Genomic DNA, 16,583 nt, shown 5'->3' on the forward strand with positions numbered 1-16,583 from the left:
GATTTGGAACCATAAGAATGCCCATTCGCTGAAGTTGATCCTCCATTGGAAGCTTATTGAAAAGAAACCTCCACACTAAAATAGAGTAGCAAGGTGGAATGAAAGGAGGCCAAGTAATAGAAACCCAACTGTTAATGTGAAACCGATGACGAACAATTTCATTGTCATCAGAAAAGGAGTATTTTTTTTTTGAGAACTTGACCATACTACCCTTGTCTCTTCCAAATTTATACATTATACAGGCTTATATATCCACACGACTCCTTTTGTTTTTAGGTGTCTGGTCATCTCATATCCGGGGATACTACTTCATTTTCATTAAAGGATGAAAATTTTTCTTCTCCACTAACATGACATCGAGTTTACCGTACAAACGTTGTAACTAGAACCGTTTTTGTGATCATCTTAATGGAAAATCTTTCTTCTCCACAAACACGACATCGTTCACTATTATTAGTTTGTGCATGTGCTGATCATGGAAAGAATAGGCATCATGCAAATCACATGAAACATATAATAATATTATTTACTATATAGTTTTTGTAGTTCAAAGGAGGAATCGATGCCTTCCTATTGTTACCTTCTTTCTAATCACCCAATCATATTCTTACTTGTTTACATATTAACAATGTATGTATGAAACCCAATGACTAAACAAAAAAGTTAACCCTAAACAAAATAAACAATACTTTAAATAAACCTAGTTATTGACATGCGTAATTATAATGGTTAAAACGAATGTGTTAGTATTTTCTCTATGCACCTGAATTTGAAACTCTCTTCTTAGAATTTAAATTAATTTAATATTAAACATCACTAAATTAGTATAGTTATACTAAAATGTCACATGCTATTTATGCATTGAAAGTTAAATTATAGCTAAAAGAACTGAGACATGTAAAATGACGAGGTTAATTGAAAAAGAAAAGTATGAATAAACATGAAAACCGATCAAAAAGTTGGATTTATGAAATCACTATACTATCAATAAGATCAAAGCTGTCATTCAGAATAAGTAGGAAGCAAGAAAGCGTTCCCTAATTTTCAAATGATATAAAATGCGGCAGGCATGCAAGGTTATGTGTTGGAACACAATGACTTTACATTCACCAAATCACCATACTAGTAATTTAAATACTACAAAGCAGCAGGTGCGCAAAGCTTTCCTTCATCAACCTATCAAAACTTCTTGTGGCAAAAGCACTCCCATAGGCTGAGTCTAGGTGGACTTGTAACTAAGCATGATATTAAGATGATTGATGATAATGGAATCCGAGCCAAGTGGATAAATGTGGTTGAAATTTGTTTACAAACAACTGCCTGGGATGTGATGAAGTCGTATTAAGCACGCCCTATATTACTCGAGTTAGTAAGGCACCCCACTCTCTAAAGGTAGATAGCAAACCAAAAAGCACTCCCGCAACCTTTAAAATAAAATACACTGTTTATACAATCTATGAGTTATATTTTTTTTTTTATTCACTTGTAACAAAATTTAATCAGGGACCACTTTTATTTATTTCTTCAAAAATTCAAAAAATTATTTTTAAATAGTGACAAATGATAGCGTTAGTGGATTAAAGGATAATGTTAGGAAAACCAAATTATGTGTTCCTAATAGAAAATAAGCACTTTCATCAATACTTAAGCAATAATCTAATCACCAACATCCACATCATTTGGTTTAGGAATTTAGCCTCCCTAGTATTACCTTGATTTAAATAGTTAATTGTTAAGGAAGAGGGAAATTGGTGGAGATCGAACATGTACCATAATACATATACATGATTACTTTTTGACATTGCAGCAAAAGATTCATATTCACAAATCTTGCTTGGGTAAGTGGCAAATAAAAGTTATCTCCAATTAATTAAAAATCACGTCTCAATAAACTTTTTCTTGTTGTTAACTTAATTCATTAAGAAACTCACTTGCCAAGAATTTAAAACACTACAAGTTGACTCAGCAAAGCAACCTTAATAAGTATTAAACTATAATTTGACTCGAAAAAATTGTCAAATTCCGAATGAGATAGTAGACTTTTTTTTTGTTTTTTGCCAAAATTTGTATTTTCATTAAGTTGTGTAAAAGTTTATGAAATGTCATGTCTAAATCGACCTTTTAAGCCGTCTCACATTGTGGAATTATATCTCGCTTGCTACATAAACATTGTATTTTAGTGATTGTAAGAACAATTTCACCTGTTGGAGTTGCGATTGAGTAAAATGAACAATTAGAAATGCTTATATGTTCTCTTGGCAAATAATCAAAGGTCGGATAAGAGTAAAGTTATCAAACTATTATTTTGGTAGTGTTAACATTTCCTTAAGTTATGTAAAAGTTCATAAATATTGAATATATGATATAGCATAAACTTTTCCTAACTGAATTTGAAGAATACCAATACCAAAACACACAAGGAGACAAAGAGTTAAAAAAATGAATATGACAACGGTAATCTTTTGTAGAACAAGATGAAATAAAACTTGAAATATGAAAAACTATTCCCCACTTGAGAAATGTTAAGGAGATTTTCTTAAAGTGAGACACTCTAATCTTTACATACTCTTCATCACCTCATGTTTTTTTGACACAATGATTTATAATGTTGGCATGAAAATTATGCCAAAACATGAGCAGATAGAATGTCCATATAGCGTCACACTTTTGAGAAAGTCCGCTTAGCATTTCTCTCCTCACTTTAGTTGGAGAAATGAGAGGAAAATAGAGGGAGTTTTTAATTTTCAAACTTTTAAAATAGGTCGTTTTGAGTGGTGAAAAGGGTATAATAGGGATTTTATTCGAAAACTTAAGAAGCGTGCTAAACAAGATGTGATTAATTTGATTTATACATTTGACCCCAAAAAAAAAAAAAAAAAAAAAAAATCAATTTCTTCCCCCTTTTTAACTTGAAACCAATACGAACAAGTTTATAGTCATCAGAAAACGAGTATTTGTTTTCAGTACTTGACCATACTACCCTTGTCTCTTCCAAATTTATACATTATACAGACTTATATATCCACACGACTCCTTTTGTTTTTAGGTGTTGTTGGAAAATTTAATAATATTATATTTATATTAAATTTATTAATTGAATGGAAATTAGAAGTGGAGTCTTTTGGTAGAAAGATATGTCTAAATGAAGTGTTGCAACTTTTGACTCTTCATGAATAGTCACATGCCTTCCAAAGAGGTATCTCACATTCTATAAATAGGGAAGCCCCTTATAATCACTGATATAGCAATTAGAATTTTTCATTCTTTACATAATCATACATAGAGATCACTAAATATTAGAGAGTCTCACTGAGTTCATATGAGAGAGTTTTCAACACAATCGTGGTTCATGGAGCCTTGTGATTTGGAGTGCTATTATTACAATGACGTGGTCATTGTATCTTGGGAGACATGTGCCGATTAACCATGAACACCGTAGTGGAGCGTAAACTTGTCTTAAGGACAAAGTGTCCAACACTTGCCTCGACTGTATTTTCTAGGTTTTTCTAATTTATTATATCATGTTCATTTAACATTGGTTACTCATGTGCATGCATTATTGTGATATATAATTGCATGAATTATTTCTTGATTTTCTATGTGATTTATTATAGCAATTAGACCCTAATTCTTTTCCAACAGGTGTCTGGTCATCTCATATCCGGAGATACTACTTCATTTTCAGCAAGGATGAAAGTTTTTCTTCTCCACTAACATGACATCGAGTTTACCATACAAACGCTGTAACTAGAACCGTTTTTATGATCATCTTAATGGAAAATATTTCTTCTCCACAAACACGACATCGTTCACTATTATTAGTTTGTGCATGTGCTGATCATGGAAAGAGTAGGCATCATGCAAATCACGTGAAACATATAATAATATTATTTACTATATAGTTTATGCAGTTCAAAGGAGGAATCGATGCTTTCCTTTTGTTACCTTCTTTCTAATCACCCAATCATATTCTTACTTGTTTACATATTAACAATGTATGTATGAAACTCAATGACTAAACAAAAAAGTTAACCCTAAACACAATAAACAATACTTTAAATAAAACTAGTTATTGACATGTGTAATTACAATGGTTAACACGAATGTGTTAGTATTTTCTCTATGCATCTGAATTCGAAACTCTCTTTTTATAATTGAAATTAATTTAATATTAAACATCACTAAATTATTAGTTATACTAAAATGTCGCATGCTATGCATGCGTTGAAAGTTAAATTATAGCTAAAAGAAGTGAGACATGTAAAATGACGAGGTTAATTGAAAAAGAAAAATATGAATAAACATGAAAACCGATCAAAAAGTTAGATTTACGAAATCACTATACTGCCAATAAGATCAAAGCTATCATTCAGAATAAGCAGGAAGCAAGAAAACGTTCCCAAATTTCCAAATGATATAAAATGTGGCAGGCATGCAAGGTTGTGAGGTAAAGACAAGATAACACAAGATAATTAATGTATTAGGTTATGTGTTGGAACACAATGACTTTACAATCACCAAATCACCATACTAGTAATTTAAATCCTACAAAGCGGCAGGTGCGCAAAGCTTTCCTTCATCAAACTATCAAAACTTATTGTGGCAAAAACACTCCCATAGGCTGAGTCTAGTAGGTGGACTTGTAACTAAGCATGATATTAAGGTAATTGATGGTAATGGAATCCAAGCCAGGTGGATAAATGTGTTTGAAATATATTTACAAACCACTGCATGGGATGTGAGATCGTATTAAGCACGTCCTATATTACTCGAGTCAGTAAGGCACCCCACGCTCTAAAGGTACGTAGATAGCAAACCAAAAAGCACTCCCACAACCTTTAAAATAAAATCCACTACTTATACAATCTATGACTACGAGTTATATTTTTTTATTCACTTGTAACAAAATTTAATCAGGGATCACTTTTATTTATTTCTTCAAAAATTCAAAAAATTATTTTTAAATAGTGACAAACGATACCATTAGTGGATTAAAGGATAATGTTAGGAAAACCAAATTATGTGTTCCTAATAGAAAATAAGCATTTTCATCAATACTTGAGCAATAATCTAATCACTAACATCCACATCATTTGGTTTAGGAATTTGGTCTCCCTAGTATTACCTTGATTTAAATAGTTAATTGTTAAGTAAGAAATGAATTGGTGAAGATCGAATCCGCATCATAATGCATATACATGATTACTTTTCGACATTGCAACAAAAGATTCATACTCGCAAGTCTTGCTTGGGTAAGTGGCAAATAAAAGTTATCTCCAATTAATTAAAAAATCACTTCTCAATAAACTTTTTCTTGTTGTTAACTTAATTCATTAAGAAACTCACTTGCCAATAATTTAAAACACTGCAAGTTGACTCAGCAGAGCAACCTTAATAAGTATAAAACTATAATTTGACTCGAAAAAATTGTCAAATTCCGAATGAGACAGTAGACTTTTTTTGCCAAAATTTGTATTTTCATTAAGTTGTGTAAAAGTCTGTGAAATGACATGTCTAAATCGATCTTTTAAGCCATCTCACATTTTGAAATTATATCTCACTTGCTATATAAACATTGTATTTTAGTGATTGTAAGAGCAATTTCACCTGTTGGAGTTGCAATTGAGTAAAATGAACACTTAGAAATGCTTATATGTTCTCTTGGCAAATAATCAAAGGTCGGATAAGAGTAAAGTTATCAAACTATTATTTTGGTAGTGTTAACATTTCCTTAAGTTATGTAAAAGTTCATAAATATTGAATATATGATATAGCATAAACTTTTCCTAACTGAATTTGAAGAATACCAATACCAAAACACGCAAGGAGACAAAGAGTTAAAAAATGAACATAACAATGGTAATCTTTTTTAGAACAAGATGAAATAAAACTTGAAATATGAAAAACTATTCCTCACTTGAGAAATGTTAAGGAAACTCTCTTAAAGTGAGACACTTCAGTCTTTACATACTCTTCATCACTTCATGTTTTTTGACGCAATGATTTATAATGTTGACACGAAAATTATGCCAAAATATGAGCAGATAGAACATCCATATAACGTCACACTTTTGAGAAAGTCCGCGTAGCATGTCTCTCCTCACTTTAGTTGGAGAAATGAGAGGAAAATTGAGAGAGTTTTTAATTTTCAAACTTTTAAAATAGGTCTTTTTGAGTGATGAAAAGGGTATAATAAGAATTTTATTCGAAAACTTAAGAAGCGTGCTAAACAAGATGTGATTAATTTGATTTATACATTTGACCCCAAAAAAAAACAAAATTTCAATTTCTTCCCCCTTTTGGATACTTTTCCAGGTCAACCAACACATTTTCTTCTTTTCTTTTGGGTCTGAAAAAAAGAAAAAAACATAATTTCCCAATTTCCATATAAATTTACCTCCAAAACCAAAAGTTTCCGATTTCCCTCCAAATCTTTCAAAAACTCAAATCAAATGCTGTTCCATTTCTCTCCACTCCCACCCTCTCTCTCTCTCTCTTCTTTCTCTCTCTATTTATTCAGATCATGAAAGCTTTCGCCTTCCCATCTCTCTTCTTCCCTCCCCAAATCTTCAACCCCTCGTCTTTCTGCAACACAAAATCCATGGCCTCCTTCAAGCCCTCCATTCCCCCCACCAGTGACTCTTCTACCTCCGGCGAGGTCCATGTCATCATGGGTCCCATGTTCGCCGGCAAAACCACTGCCCTACTCCGCCGGATCAAGTCGGAGGGCAACAGCGGCAGGTAAATTTTGAATTTTTGGTCAAACCCAAGTGTGATTTGTGAAGATTTTGAGTAAAGATTGAAGCTTTTGTAAGATCGTGTGAATCGATGCTAAATTTCCCTTAATTTATTTATTCATTGGTTTTTTTTGTTTTATGTGTAGGAATGTGGCGATGATAAAATCGAGTAAGGATACAAGATACGCCATTGATTCGGTTGTGACGCACGATGGGATGAAGTTTCCGTGCTGGGCGCTGCCTGATCTGTCATCGTTTCGGCAGAATTTTGGAGGAGATGCTTATGACAAGGTAATTTTGGAGATGGGGAAGTGTTTAAATCTTTGTTGGGTTTTTGTCAAATTTTCTCTTCTTCTTTTTATTTTTATTTTTTATAATAATTATTTGACTTTGGTATGTTTTACTATTGAATCTTGGACCTTTGATTTGTGTAAAACATGTTATGGCATGGTAAAACAATTTGATAGTCTGCCATGAGGAGGTGCCATTGTACTAGTTATGTACCCGTGATGTGAAAAGGCGATTTTTGGTTGTGATGGTTGCAATTGTTTGATGTATGGCATAGGTCTTGTTTAGTGTTTGTAATTTGAATGTATATGGTATTATTCTAATTGCCCTTCTCCAAACTGGGTTATATTGACAGCTTGATGTCATTGGTATCGATGAGGCTCAGTTTTTTGAAGATCTATATGATTTCTGCTGCATGGCTGCTGATCATGATGGGAAAACTGTGGTTGTTGCAGGCTTGGATGGCGATTACTTGAGGTGCTTCTCAAATGAAATCCATTTTCTGTTATGATTGTGTTGCTAGTTTCTGTGGTTGGTCTTCACTGATTTCTTATTGATGTGTGTATGGTTATAATTGGCAGGAGGAGCTTTGGCTCGGTTCTTGACATAATACCTCTTGCTGATTCTGTGACCAAGTTGACGGCTCGATGTGAAATGTGTGGCAAACGAGCTTTCTTTACCCTGAGGAAGACGGAGGAGACTAGGACGGAACTGATTGGTGGTGCTGATGTGTACATGCCTGTGTGTCGCCAACATTATGTCAACGGACAAGTTCTCATTAAAACAGCAAGAAGTGTAGTGGAGTCCCATAAATTTAAGAGTGTCAGTGACACAATTTCTGAAGCAACTCCAGTTGTTTAGTGACAATAGTGGATCTTTCACAGCCAGTATGTCTTTTGTTTACTGTGTATTTGAATTGAGCAATCAGCGTGTTGCCTGCTGTTGTAGTCCAAGTGAATGAGAAAAACTATTCTTATATTGGTGCCCTGGTTGCAAGTGAATGAGAAAAACTACTTTTCAAATAAAAAATTTCATGGGCAGTTATTCACGCCTTCTTTACGACCATCTCTGGTTCTGATTTTCGTACTTTTTATTCTGATGAGTATTGTGCTGCATTGGGATAGGCCATGTACAGGAGGCAGCCGGCTTTCTCTTTGGTTTTCTACCTCCAAACAAGGAGATCCGGCAGAACACCTTCAGCAGTATACTGGCATACTTTCTCTGTGAGGCAAAATTCACAGAGCCAATGCAACTTGTCACTTGTCCGAGCGGGTTACTTCTTTTGCTCGTTGATCTACCTTCTTTACTGTATGATTTCATGCTAGGTTCTGTGGTTGAGACTGGCTCTTTCTTCTTTGAAACGCTCTGCCGTTGAAGGCTCCGCTTCAAGGACATGAGCTCTTGTTTGAGGTTCTGAATTCTGATGCTAGTCGACTCATATTCATTCCTCGATAGCTCAAGGGTTCTCCGTCTACATACGGACTCTCTCCGAGATTCTGGCTTTTCGAGTTGGGCACCTAGAGCTTTCGAGACTCCCTGAAAACTCTGGACAATGGGCGTATCTAAACGAATCCGAGCATTCTTTGAAAGCTTGGTGTGTGCTGAGCTGCTGGACGAAAAGCGCCTGGACAATCAAATGCAGCGGCATCAATTCATTTTGAACAGCCTCAATGCATGCCTCTTGTGATAGTTTTTGGCAGTTGAGGTACTTGCAGACTGCCCACTTCTCTTCCTGGGATGTATTCGGGTGCGCCTGAAATTACACAACTGAGTTCAACGAGTTTCGAGTGAGCTAAAACAAAATTTTTGTTAGATTGTAGAGCTTTTTCAGTAACGACGATAGTGAGGGCAATAGAGGATTAAGTGAGCAGAACTACACACCAGGGCCAAGTTATCAGACAAGAAACCAAACTCCACAAAAATGCAAGAAAGATCATAAAGATGTATATAATTTGGCAGAGTTGATCGTGAAGTGTTTACCTTTAAGATGTTCATTGCCCTGTAGAGTTTATCATGACAGTGTCTAAATGAAATCGGGACTCGTTCGATGAGTTCCATGAATCTTTTAGGCTCCATGTTTGGATCAGGAGCTATGTGGAAAAGATATGCATCCCATAATTCTGCAACAATTGTGTTTCCTGCTAAAAGACCGTTTTCTGACTCCATATTAGACGATACATACGCTGAAACTATGCTCTCCATTGTTGCAAGCTCCATGCTGGAAGAAATCGACTCACTTCCACTTTTCGGAAACAAAAAGTCTTTGTGAGCGAAGTGCAGCGGAGATACAATCTGCCCTTGCAGCTTCACCCTAGTATTGATTCTCAAACCTACTTCGAGGGATCTAGAGAGAATTGCGAAGTAAAACCAGACTGGGATTGATCGACTAGCCTTGTCCCCCATCGGCAGCAAATCAAGGACACCTTGTAAAATGACCGAAACTTTGTGATCATATCCAATTCTCTGACCAGAATTCTCCCAGAATTGAAGGGTTTTTGTCGAAAGCACCCACTTGTTAGCATAGAAAACAATGTTGGGGCTCAAGTACTTTTCCTTCATGCCTTGCCTTCTCAATTATCCTATAATCCTCTTTAAAAATCCGAACGGCAGCACAATCAGATCCTTGATCCAAAGGTCTTGATTCATAATTTCCCTCCCTGTTTCGCAGCTCCAATTTCCTGTGCCCAATGCTTCCAATGTGAGCACAGGCGTTTCACGCCTTCTTTCGTGGTCAAGGATCTCCATGCAGGCCATGAAGGCGAGGCACTCTATGCACCGGCTCACGATGAGCAGGTCTTCAGACCTCGGAAGCAAAGTTTGGCACTTTTGAAGTACTATTAGGGTGTCATCCCAGCTCTGCATCACCACTTGGTTTAAGTAGAGATCGTAGCGCTCACAGAGGTTCCCGGAGTAGTCTTCTGTCATCTCAAGACACTCTGCTGCACATCTGAGGGCTACCACATAGAATGGATCAATCAATGCGGAGTAGCCATAAATGAAGAGTGCAATCATCTCAAAGGTCTCTGGCCCTCCGGGAAAGCCCGGTGGAAGATCAATCTCATTTGATTCGTTCAATCTTTTGTTGAAGTATCCACTCTTTGAAAAAAGTGGGAACAGAAAAAAAAATCACAAACTGAAAATATTAGGCCAATTTTTGACAAAAATGGTGTAAACGCGATCAAGAACACAAAAGTAAACAATCGTGAACACCTAACAAAAGATTTTGACTTAGCTCAGTAGCTCAAATTCGAGCGAATAACCTTCGTATAATTCTACTTTCAATTTCTTACCTTGTGGAGGTTGAAGATCTTTCCACCAACTCGAACACTAACCGCAACAGGCAAACGAGTCTCTTGAGTCCTGAGACAAGATTCGTCACACAGAAAAAAACTCAACAGAAAGTGCTCAAATCCAATGCTGCAAAGTTGCCAACATTTTCCAACAATCTTACCATGATAAAATCTTGATCTTGCGCAAGGCGGAGACGTTCGTAGAAGAGAAAGGACTCGACGACACGGAGCTGTCTTACAAAGGGCTTGCAACTTCCATTGGAAGAGCTCGAAACCAAGCCCTGAGAGACTAGAGATTTAGTGAAAGTGAAACTTTGAGAAGGCAATGAAAGTGAAACTCTTAAGCATAAGCATTTGGTTTATAAATGTAATGCATATTTTGGCTGCCCAATTGCCATAAAATGCTTGGAATTCGTCTCACTAATCGAAGAAAATTATAGATAATAACTTGTAGAAATTGCAAAACCAGTGGAATTAAGTGGAAGAAGGATTGAAATTAAAGAGATGGTTTTAGTTAATTAATCGATTAATATGTCAATTAGAAAATGTGTCCACACACACATTCGTGCAGTTGTTTTTGTGTAGTTAAAGTCAAAGTCAAATGCACACAAGTGAAACACTCTGAATGTCCAAATTTTGAGGCTTCAAAAGCGTTCTCGAGTGGTGAGTAGTTGATTTCTTGGTGCTCCTTTCCATGTTAGTTGCTTGCATCACAAGTTTTGTGTCGATGCATTTACGTAACCCCCCAAACCATTTGAATGAAATTCTTAGCCGTCCGATTAGTCTTTCATTTGGTTTTTTATGTTGATACAAAACGGGCACTGACATTTATATTTTAATCTCATCCAACTTTTTAGTTAGTCTCATCTGGTGTGAGAGTTGGCCTAATCAAGCAGCTTTACTAAAGTTCTTGAAAAGCCTAGTTACTTGATAATTCCTAACGTCGAATTTCTTTGACCGTTTCGTTCAGAGACACTGATCTTCGTTATGTTAAAAGCCTCTTTGACAATATGACGTCGAATTTTTGTGGCCATTTCATACAGTGACACTAATCTTTATTATGTTAAAAGAAGTTTTTCGTTCAAATTTCATGTACAATTGTTGATAAAAGAAGAAAAAATCATCCCCAACAACTGAGGGTATTATTGATGTGGATTTTGGGATGAGATGAGATGGTGATGGAGATTTGCAAAGGATGTGTTGGGGAGAAGAAAAGGAAGAATGAGGTATATATGTAAATAAACTAGTAAAACTTTAGTTTTGAGGAAATGAATAAAAAAATATAGATAAAGGGGAGGAAAGATGATGAAGTGCGGGTACAGCTTTAAGCTTTGTGTTTACTACATATGAATGTGTAGTATTTAGCAAATACCCAAAACTGCACGGTTTCTCAATATTTCTTTGGTCCTTGGGATGAAGCGGTTTTGCTTTACTTTCTCCCAACAACTCCCAATCCCAAAACCACTTTTTCCTTTCATGTCCAATTGTCCATGCAACTAATTAATTTATACTTGCATTATATAATATATACACATATATATATATCTCTCTCTATTAATTAATAAAATGGAATTTTTATTGACACTCCAAAAATCTCACTCTACATTCCAAACTTTCTATATTTAGAAAGAAAAATACACTTGTGAAAAGTATAGAATGAGATTTTTGAAGTACCAATAACTTCTCTAATAAAACTCTTTTTGTCAACCAAAAAAAGATGAAAAGACAACTTAGTCTTCTATCACATAAAAAAATGATGGGCAATAATGTAACTTCACATGTCTAAATTTTATTATTTTTTATTGAAACTTCAACTACAGATAATGTTAAAATATCTCTAATATTTAAAATTAAAAAAAAAAAAAAATCTCTCACTCCCCTCATGCTCTCTCCCCCCCTCTATCTCTCTTTCTCCCTCTCTCCTTCTCATTTTCTAAAAAAAATGTGTTCATACACGTAAAGTGTATAAGCAAATGTTAGTCTACTAATTAGTAAAACACTCATTGTCAACCAAAACCCTATAAAATTACCAATTTAACCCTCTCATTAAAACATAACATGAATAAGAAATATGGGGTAAAAATGTAATTTTACACAACTAAATTTTGTTTTTTTTTTTCCAAAGCCTTACCTACATGTAATCCTAACATATCCCTAATTAAAAAAAAAAAATAAAAAAAAAAAAACTTACTTCCCACTCCCACATTCTCTATCACTCTCTTCCTCTCACCTTCTATTTCAAAAACAAAAATAAAAAATTTTCTCACACTTTGTGTGCGTCTATATGCTAATATATATATATATATATATATATATATAAAATAATAAAACACTTACTAAATAATATTACAAAGAGCACGGACTATTTTCCCAACTGATGTAACACATAATATAGCATTTGCTTATTCATTCTTTCAATTTCAACGAATGAACCGTCACCACATCAGCTGGGATTATTGTGTCATTCGGGCCTTTTTCTTGCTTGACGGACACTAACTTTCCCAGAATATCTTCGAAGACTCTTCAAGCAAGTTCACCATGGACTATGTAATAGTATATACTATAGGGTACCGGCATTCATTTTTATTACAAACCCAACTGCACAGGTCAAGAACTAAGAGAGAATACACAAGAGAGAGAGAGAGAGAGAGAGAGAGAGAGAGAGAGAGGCATATACTTGAACAGAAACCCCGTCAATCGCTTGTGATGGTTCAGAAATGAGAGCCAGACGAAACCCCTATATCATGAAACGAGGTCTTGAAAGATCACAAGTGTCGAAAAGCCATCACAAGCTCGGGTCGGGCTCTTACTGACTGACTTCAGACAAGAAGGGATCCTTGAGAAGATCAGAGGCTGTAGGTCTTGCCCTCGGCTGGCCTATGGCTTTCTCAATGAACGCCTTCACCTCCGGATCAGTCACCTTGTTCAAGGCTAAAGGCTTGACACCCATTGTCACCTTCCTGTATATCTTGGCAACAGAGTCGCATTCGCTGTATGGTATCTCCATTGTCACCATCTCCAGCAAGCACATCCCGAACGAGTATATATCCACCATTTCTGTGTAATCCTCGTCGTACAGCTCGGGTGCCATATACTCGGGTGTACCTATAATCGAATGTGCTAAATGGTTCTTTCCCACTATTGCTGCAAACCCCAGATCACCAATTTTCACCTATGAATGAAAAGCGTAATGGTTAAGGGTCATATTCTTATGAAATGTTCATGAGAAAAAGACCGTATGACTTAGGAATTCAGATTTGTAAACATACGATATTAGGTAATTAGACAGGGAAATGGGCATATAATTGCTGACTCTTCAATCAAATACGCAATGCTATTTCGGGGTTCAGAGAACTAGATGTAGAGACGGATATTGAGGAATACGAATTACTATAGCCTATGGTCATGCAGTGCAGAATTTAAATATGGAAATGAAACATTCCAAAAATAGGATAGGATGAAAAATTGTGCTCACTGAAAACACAAGGAAATTGAACCTCGTCCATTGGCATGGGCTACAAAGATTCATTTTCATCAAGTTATGTTAAAACAAAGCGATCACAAGATTCATAATACTGTCACAGATACAAACCAACTCTGATTTTGGATTGAAGAGCAATTTTATACTGATGAAAATAGGCTGCCTACAAGTAACCAAATCTATGCTAAAAAAAATCAGTGGAAACAAGTTGATACAACTGATGAGTTATAATTACCTGGCCAGTATTCCCGTTGATGAAGATGTTGCTGCAATTGAGATCTCTGTGAATGATGCATGGCTCGTGCGTATGGAGGTATTCCAATCCCTCAAGCACCTGTCTCGACCACTTCTTCAGAGCCTTAAGCGACACACGGCGATGCTTCTCCCTGTACTCCCTCAGGTTTCCAGAATTGCACACCTCAGTGATAAAATTCAAAGTGCTATGCGCCTCGTCCTTCCAAACGCTGTGACAAACAATGATATACTTGTTCTTCAATTGCCTCAACAGCATAACCTCAGAGTAAAGCCGATTTATGAGTGTTGGGTCATCACTGTAATTGTACAACCGGACCTGATTCCAGGCCACCTCTGTACCTTCCTCCTGATCAAAAGCCCTATAAACATTTTTCACAGCACCATGACCAAGGAGGTCAGCATACCGCCCATACCGTCCAGTTGGATCAACCTCCACAAATGGTTCAGCATCTTGATCAGATGCATTCGAACTCTCAACTGGCATCTTCAAAGATCACTCTGATGAGGAATAAAACCAGTTCAACTGCGCCCTTCACAAGGGACTTCAAATCATGAGACGACTCACCCTAATGAGCCAAACAGAACAGAACGCTACCCCAACTTTTCCGATGCAATAGTATTGAGTTACTCTATTTTTACCAGCAATTAATAACTAACTTAAAACTAAAAGCAGTAAAGATCTGAATGAAGAAATGCAAACGGCGGAATGTGATTCGCAGAAAATATTAATTTCTGGTTGCAAGTTGCAATAAAACTAGAAAAGGGTTTTTTATTCTACCACTCTCTAAACATGTAGACACACATTCGTATGGCGATACCACAAAATCATCAACAGGCAATCTGATAACTAACCAAAAAGGAAAAGAGCTAAAAAATCAGAAAATTCAATGAATCAAAATTGTAAGGTAAGGAAATCCAAGGTCGATTCATACCCTTTTTTTTTTTTTTTTTTTTTTTTTTTTTTGTTTCCGGCTACAAATCTTGATTCTTTGTAAGTTTTTAACTACATAACTCAGTTTCAATCGCGTAAATTATCTCATCACACGATCATGCATGCAGAACACAAAGAAACACAATTCAAGCAAACAACAATACCAAGATCGAGCATCGAACTCCGATTGTTCCTACAAAATTAAGCCTTGCCTAAAAGAAACAAGTTTTCTGAGAAGTATACAGAAAGTTGAAGTCGTTGAAAGTGAATCGGAGCAAATTACGTGAAGAAAGACTGAAAATTGAAGCGCTAATCATGCTTAATTATATGAATTTGAAGCCAATAATAGCAAGAACGATCGTAAAAGACTGCTAATTACATCAAGATTAATCAAGACAACTGCTAATTACATCAGGATTAATCAAGTAAACACGTAATTAAGTTGATTCGAGCTAGGATTACAGGACTCAATTTCTTATAGCATGCAATTCTAGAGAGAGAGAGAGAGAGAGAGAGTACCTTGAGATTCTTTGGCAAACGCAGTGAAGCTCTTGGAAGCGAAGAAAGAGAGGGGGAACAGAAATGGTGAGCGTTCAAAGGGGAGGTGGTATTTATAACCGCCTGGGAGCGGGGAGCACTAGCTGCCAAATGACGTCGATCGGGATGGAGTAACGACGCAAACTTTGATTTCTTATCGACAATAGAAATAGTTGACGCCGTCAGAGACTCCATCACTTTTTATTCCTTCCTTGGCATAATCCTAATTTGGAATCACGTGCGAAGCTGCCCTTTTTTTAACGCATTATCGCTACTTAGGTTAACTCCAAGGGGTTAAGATCCTCTCCGGATCTTAATCGTCCGGATCCTGAGGTTCAACTGATCCCGACCGTTCAAAAGAAGATCGGGCGGCCAGGAATCAACAAGAAGCAGCAGCCGTCTTCCGCCACACTGCAGAACGGGGTTGACGACGTCTCTCGGAAATGACCGACTACTTCTCCGGCGATATTCGTTCCACTTCGGCTAGATTTTGTCTAAATTGGCATTAACTTGATGATGTGACCATGGTGGGGACCACTAATTTGTTGACGTGGCAAAATTTGAATTTAAGAGACAAAATGAGATTTAAGTTCGAGTTTTAAAGTTGCACAAAATAAGCTGAGTTTCTTTTTCATTCAACAGAATTCAACAACCCGGCATATGAAGCTCGTGAAAGAACGCGAAACCAAATCAAATGTCTCTCGACGGTCAATCAGAGTAAAATAAAATAAAAATACTGCTCAAGTTCACGCAGCACCCGTGCCTGAATCCCACATTTCCAATATTTCTCAAACCCCCTGCTTTTCCCCCGGAACAAGGAACTAAGTTCATCTCCCAAAGCTAAACAATTTAACCAGAAATCACATTTCCCATGAGGTACAAAATCAGAGTGCATCGCAGCTCGTGAGAAAACAGGTGAATTCGTACTTGACTGACCTTTAACAGATTCGGAGGCATGGATACCAGATGCAAACTCAGTTCCCGTTCATGCAAGCAAATCTATCTCAGCTGTAATGACCGATTTGTAGAAGTTCAAATGTTGAGGTAGATCTAGGCAGAAGAGA

General features: G+C 36.3%; 2 protein-coding genes and 1 pseudogene across 2 annotated transcripts; 1 reads left to right on the forward strand and 2 right to left on the reverse strand.

Annotated features, from left to right (window-relative positions):
* The first annotated feature begins 6,482 nt into the window (after positions 1–6,482).
* On the forward strand, positions 6,483–8,001 carry LOC137740934 (thymidine kinase a-like). Its single transcript, XM_068480738.1, has 4 exons — positions 6,483–6,741; positions 6,884–7,028; positions 7,381–7,502; positions 7,607–8,001. Exons 1-4 carry the CDS (start codon positions 6,524–6,526, stop codon positions 7,884–7,886), a joined length of 765 nt encoding a protein of 254 aa, XP_068336839.1. The 5' UTR covers positions 6,483–6,523; the 3' UTR covers positions 7,887–8,001.
* A 75-nt stretch (positions 8,002–8,076) lies between these two features.
* LOC137740932 (BTB/POZ domain-containing protein At5g48130-like) lies at positions 8,077–10,574 on the reverse strand (annotated as a pseudogene).
* A 2,263-nt stretch (positions 10,575–12,837) lies between these two features.
* On the reverse strand, positions 12,838–15,612 carry LOC137740140 (probable serine/threonine-protein kinase WNK11). Its single transcript, XM_068479953.1, has 3 exons — positions 15,502–15,612; positions 14,032–14,549; positions 12,838–13,487 (listed from the first exon to the last, which is right to left on the reverse strand). The coding sequence occupies exons 2-3, from the start codon at positions 14,533–14,535 to the stop codon at positions 13,122–13,124; spliced, it is 870 nt and encodes a 289-aa protein (XP_068336054.1). The 5' UTR covers positions 14,536–14,549; positions 15,502–15,612; the 3' UTR covers positions 12,838–13,121.
* Positions 15,613–16,583: the final 971 nt, after the last annotated feature.

The sequence above is a fragment of the Pyrus communis genome, chromosome 7, assembly GCF_963583255.1.
Source record: "Pyrus communis chromosome 7, drPyrComm1.1, whole genome shotgun sequence".
Classification (NCBI taxonomy): domain Eukaryota; kingdom Viridiplantae; phylum Streptophyta; class Magnoliopsida; order Rosales; family Rosaceae; genus Pyrus; species Pyrus communis.

Excerpts from the sequence above, each read along its gene's own strand:
- LOC137740934 (XM_068480738.1), top strand. The coding sequence starts at position 6,524 with ATGAAAGCTTTCGCCTTCCCATCTCTCTTCTTCCCTCCCCAAATCTTC. Across the intron at positions 6,742-6,883 it reads TCGGAGGGCAACAGCGGCAG|GAATGTGGCGATGATAAAAT; the intron begins GTAAATTTTGAA and ends TTTTATGTGTAG. Across the intron at positions 7,503-7,606 it reads TTGGATGGCGATTACTTGAG|GAGGAGCTTTGGCTCGGTTC; the intron begins GTGCTTCTCAAA and ends TATAATTGGCAG.
- LOC137740140 (XM_068479953.1), bottom strand. The coding sequence starts at position 14,535 with ATGCCAGTTGAGAGTTCGAATGCATCTGATCAAGATGCTGAACCATTT. Across the intron at positions 13,488-14,031 it reads TCAACGGGAATACTGGCCAG|GTGAAAATTGGTGATCTGGG; the intron begins GTAATTATAACT and ends TTTCATTCATAG.